This window comes from Carex rostrata, chromosome 19, assembly GCF_964058835.1.
Source record: "Carex rostrata chromosome 19, lpCarRost1.2, whole genome shotgun sequence".
Classification (NCBI taxonomy): Eukaryota; Viridiplantae; Streptophyta; class Magnoliopsida; order Poales; family Cyperaceae; genus Carex; species Carex rostrata.
Genome location: NC_135936.1, coordinates 2862629 through 2868221, shown reverse-complemented (window position 1 = coordinate 2868221; position 5593 = coordinate 2862629). Strand labels below are relative to the sequence as shown.

Here is a 5593-nt window from a genome sequence, read left to right as displayed (position 1 = left end):
TACTAGCCAGACTCGTTATTAAGAATCAATTTTTGATCTAGTGGAAGAGTCAACGCTCTTTGTGTGGAAAATCGTAAGTTTGAAATTCAGAAGAGACAATTATTTGTGGATAATAAATATATGGTTTGATGATTTGACCTCTAATTTTTACTAAAAAGAATAAGTTATTAATTATTTGTAAAAAAAGAACTTTCAACAAAAATAATATCCACTTAAAACTGTGTTTGGTCGTTATTCCAAACCGACTTCGGTTAGCATTTTTCCGATTCAACAATTCAAGCCACAACTGAAAGTCCGAACCAGTGGTCGTATATACTATATACTGTATGCCTCCACTGGCTCTATATATAGAGTCCAGACTCCAGAGCCTCTTCTAAATCCCTATAAAAGCGACACCACTTTTAAGCTCCTAAACTATCCCGCTCTCTCATTCTCTCTATCTCTCTCTCTCTGTTTGATGGAGCTCATAACAAGCTTCTCCAAATGGTGGGAGGATTTTGGGTCCATGTTAGGAGCGGGTGCTCCTCTCATAGCAATTTCTGTTGTACTTTTTGTTGGTTTCTTTGTCAACTTCTATTTGCCGTATTGGAAGCTTAGAAAGGTCCCTGGACCTGCTCCTACCTTTCTAGTAGGTCATCTCCCTTTGCTTGCCAAGCATGGTCCTGACGTTTTCAGGTTCTTGGCCAAGAATTATGGACCTATTTTCAGGTACCCACCCCACTTTTCTCTTTCTCACTCTCACACACACATTTGAGCATGCATTAGAGTGCATCCACAGTCCACAGATACTGAGACACGCACCAAAAAATTTATAGAAGGCACTTCTTTTATTACATTTAAGGAGTATGACGTCAGTGTCATTTCCGTCTATATAACACCCACTTCAAAACCTATCGAATCAACTTTAAACAGTGAATTCAAACCAATCTATTTTATTAGTTATGCGTTTACATGCAAAATTTATAATTTTTGGAACTAATTTAGTATCACGTCAAGCAGTCAAATGTGAGAGTTTAAAAGTTAAATTTAATACATTCATTCAGTTTGAACAATTTGAATTAGTCATCGAAGTCTATCCAATAAGTTTTGAAATCAGTGTCATATGACACCGATGTCATACTAGTCGGAATGTAACTTGTATAAATTGCTTTATAGAAAACATCTATAATACATTTGTCCTGTCCACTATCTATTCACTTAGAGAAAAACTATAAAAATGAATTATGCTTTATATATCTGTTGATTTGATTTTAAAATTCTCTGGTACAAAACTACAAGTATGTGTTAGTCGTTCATAGCACTGTGAATTTCCAGTCTGATACCATTCAGTGGTATGATGAATATTGATGAATAATTATTACCGATGTTGTAATAGTTTTTCCGGTCTGACACCATCAAGTGCAAGGTTGTCTGGGAAATAATCCAATGGGCCATCTTTTATTGATTATATGGACCAAGAGAAAGCTAAATTTTGGGCCCTTGTTTAATCATGTCTCTAATAATTTAGCATCCTGTTGAGAAAATATCGAATTCCACATTTTTTTTTCCAGCTTGTTGTAGTGGTTAATAGCTGAGAAGACTATCTACTTGCCTTATAATTCAGATGTGCTCACTGTCAACATCGATCAGTGCACGCACCCGTACATGTGTCTAATTTAATTGAAAACTTGCAACAGATGTGCTCGTCTCTTGACCATAGATGCTCATTCTTTCATTTTCTGAACTAGTTATGTGATTGTTGATTTGAAATTCAGTGCTCACACTAATAGCTAGATGAACAGCTTTGACTCTCATCTCATGTTTACAAAACAAACAAAAGTTCTTTAAAGTATCCTACCACCAACTGACAGGAAAAGAGGAACCACCTTCTCTATGCAAATTGGCCCTCCAAATTGCATGTATTTTATTAAGCTAGCTAACAAGAACTGATGTGAAATTTCATAATGTATGTAGATTTCACATGGGAAGGCAGCCACTAGTGATGGTAGCAGATGCAGAGCTATGCAAAGATGTAGGCATCAAAAAGTTCAAGGACATAAAAAACCGAAGTAGCCCCCCTCCAACTGTCGGTTCTGCTATCCACCAAGAAGCTCTCTTCCTATCAAGGTACATACAACCTAATGAACCAAAAAAGCATCAACCTAGCCCTCTTCGTATAAGTTTAACAATATGAATTATTTGAATTTAGGGATTCAAGGTGGTCATCGATGCGAAATGCTATAATCCCTCTGTACCAACCTGCACATCTTGCGAGTCTTATCCCGACCATGCAATCCTATGCGTCCTCTCTCCTTCTCAACATTTCTAATGCCGAAAAAGAAGAATATGTCCCTTTTTCTGATCTTGTGCTCAGAATGTCCATTGACATCATTGGTAAAACCGCATTTGGCTTTGAGTTTGGCCTCATGGATCGGTTCTCCAATGAGAGAAATGATGAAACAGAACGCGACAATGATGTTACTAACTTTCTAAAAGAGTATAGGTTAACACTAGAATATCTTAAAATGGATTTGTCGAGCTCCTTATCCACTATATTGGGGCTTTTTGTCTCACCATCTCTACAGAAAATATTCAAAAAATTACTAACACGAATTCCAGGGACCATGGATTTCAAAATTGCACAGAATGAGAAGAAATTGTGCCAGAGAATTGATGCCCTAATTGCGAAGAGATCCAAGGAGAAGAACCGAGAATCGGTTGATTTTTTAGCTGCATTATTAAATGTGAGGGAATCAGGAGGTTCTAAAGATTTATTTGCAGATAATTACTTAAGAGCTCTTACATTTGAGCACCTTATTGCGGGAACTAAAACAACCGCCTTCACGATTTGTTCAACTGTTTACCTTGTTTCAAACCATCCTGAGGTCGAAAAGAAATTGATTCACGAGATTGATAGTTTCGGACCACGTGATTCAGTACCTACAGCTGAGGATTTACAAAACAGATTTCCTTATCTTGATCAGGTAATTAGTTGCATTCTTTGTTAATTGCATAGGTTTTAAAAGGATCTTTGACTTTATTAAGGATTAAAATATGTGTAATGCACCAAGTTTTTATGGTGTGAAATGTGAAAATGCCCAACTGACAAGTTTTCACTAAGAATTAAGATACAGTTTTTAATGAAGAAAAAATGAGTTATCTTTGGCAAGTTTTTCCTTCTCAAATGAATTGGTCTCAATTATAAATATTTGGGTGCATTCTCTTCATGGATATATGAAGGATTACTGGCTTTTGTACCACGCCTATACAAAGTGTAATTAATTTTCAGGTAATAAAAGAGGCAATGAGATTCTACCTTGTTTCTCCTTTGATTGCGAGAGAGACTTCTCAAGAACTGGATATTTCTGGCTACAATCTCCCAAAGGTAAGAACAAATATAAAAATTTAGAAAAGAAATTAGCAATTTTGTTCTTCATTATCCAACTCTCATTTACTTTCTGTTATTTCTTTTATCATCAGGGCACGTATGTTTGGCTTGCGGTGGGAGTATTGGCTAAAGATCCAACCCAATTCCCTGAGCCTGATGCATTCCGACCTGAGCGGTTCAACCCGACATGCTATGAAGAGAGGCACCGGCATCCATACGCACACATCCCATTTGGAATTGGACCTCGATCATGCATCGGCCAACGTTTTGCAATACAGCAGATTAAGTTGACAATTATTCTTTTGTATCAGCACTATGTGTTCAGGCATTCACCATTGATGGAGTCACCTCTCGAGCTCGACTTTGACCTTGTTCTTGGGTTCAAGCATGGGGTCAAGCTCATACCGGTCAAGCGATGAGCTTAATTCGCTGCTGATTGATCATTGATTAGATAAATATAGAATACTCTTAATTTGGATAGTTTTAATGTACATTTACTTTTATGGTACATCAATTTGGTATTGTCGATAGAATTACCCAAATTAAAATAAAAGGAGAAACAAGGTAGAATTGTGATAGATTGTGTAAATTAAATAGATATAGAAATATTATTCAATGCTTAATTTTAAGTGAATCAGGTACACGCACGTTTAAGGAGAATCAAGTACACGCACGTTTACTTTTAAGTGATCTTCATTATTTTGATAGATTGTGTAAATTAAATAGATATAGAAATATTATTCAATGATATTAAAACAAATTACAAACTAAACCAGAATTTATACAAACCACATTTAAATGACGTCATAACTATAATTTTATCTCTTGATTTGAGCAATGCTGGTTGTCAAAGACATCATATTAGTAAATAAAGATGAATGTACAAACCACATCTAAACAGAGATTGCATGATACCCTTACAGGCTAATTGATTAATTGTTGGGCGAATTGAGAAGGGACAATGGACTTATGTATCGGCTGTTTCTGTAACTGCTTAATTTTGATTGAGAATCACTATTCAGAACGTACTGTTGATTTGTGGGAAAAGTGTAAAAGAGAAGTTGCATATTTCCAACAGAGTGAGTCTATGGTAATATGCATATCACGATTTGGTATTGTGCTACGGCTCTATATTTGAGTTTTCAAATCCTAACGGTCGATCCGAACCGTTCATCTTGTTCTCCATATTAATATGTGTTTGGAGACGAAATTTTATATTTTTTGAAATTTTTTTACTATTTTTTTAGATTTATTGAAAATCACTATTTTTGGATGGTCCAGAATTTTCAGATCAAGTGATTTTCTAAATATCTAAAAAAATAGTAAAAAAATTTCAAAAAATGTAAAATTTGGTCTCCAAACACATATTAATATGGAGAACAAGATGAACGGTTCGGATCGACCGTTAAGATTTGAAAACTCTAATATAGAGCCGTAGTACGGTAACAACCCGTGATATGCATATTACCATAGACTCACTCTTTCCAACAGTTGAAAAGGTGCTAACGGGAAAGTCTACTGGGCTGACAAACCATTTTCAACAGAATAGACCCGGCCCATGTTTTTGCTCTAGGACCATGCTAAATTGTGTTAAGACTTGAATCTCAAATCCACGCAAGTTTAATTGGGCCAACGAGTCTAATAAATCCGCAACCTTGTTTATTTGTTTCCTTTCGTTTCCTTCTCCATTCTGGCTCTCTTTTTTAATCTTTAGCTAGTAAGTGTGCGTGTACTTGATCTATGTAAGTGCTGGTGATTTCTTATTTTCATTTAGTAATTTTGTTTTCACCGATGCTGATCTTTCAGTTTCTGGTCAAACCTGAATCAGGATATACCATGTACCAAATTCGACCAGCTGCTGCAAATTGATTGGATGAAAAATGATCTGATGAATTGTTGTTTTGGGTCTTGGTTTCATTTGGAACAACCTCAAAGACCCACCATATCTTTTTGGTTTAATTATGTTCCTATGATTTTTAGAAAAGGAAAAGGCAAGTTCAATTGGCTCTATTTAACTAGAACAGCTGTATAGGATGCCTAATTGCAACATAAATTGAATCCATAGCCTAGACCTGTCATTGCCTAGGAACCGCTATCACATGAACTATCTAGTCTATTATGGCAAATTAATTAATTTAATTGCTTTAGTGATGATATGACCAGCAAACGTGCATTACCTAAAAGAGAGGCAAAATTTATGTATTTGAGCAAAACAAAATGATATCA

General features: G+C 35.6%; 1 protein-coding gene across 1 annotated transcript; it reads left to right on the top strand.

Moving 5' to 3' along the window:
* Positions 1-369: 369 nt before the first annotated feature.
* On the top strand, positions 370-4021 carry LOC144571735 (cytochrome P450 711A1-like). Its single transcript, XM_078321106.1, has 5 exons — positions 370-708; positions 1954-2106; positions 2189-2963; positions 3269-3364; positions 3460-4021. Exons 1-5 carry the CDS (start codon positions 458-460, stop codon positions 3784-3786), a joined length of 1602 nt encoding a protein of 533 aa, XP_078177232.1. The 5' UTR covers positions 370-457; the 3' UTR covers positions 3787-4021.
* The last annotated feature ends 1572 nt before the right edge of the window (positions 4022-5593 follow it).

Coding starts and splice junctions, on each gene's coding strand:
- LOC144571735 (XM_078321106.1), top strand. CDS start 458: ATGGAGCTCATAACAAGCTTCTCCAAATGGTGGGAGGATTTTGGGTCC. Junction 709..1,953: donor AATTATGGACCTATTTTCAG/GTACCCACCCCA, acceptor TAATGTATGTAG/ATTTCACATGGGAAGGCAGC. Junction 2,964..3,268: donor GATTTCCTTATCTTGATCAG/GTAATTAGTTGC, acceptor ATTAATTTTCAG/GTAATAAAAGAGGCAATGAG.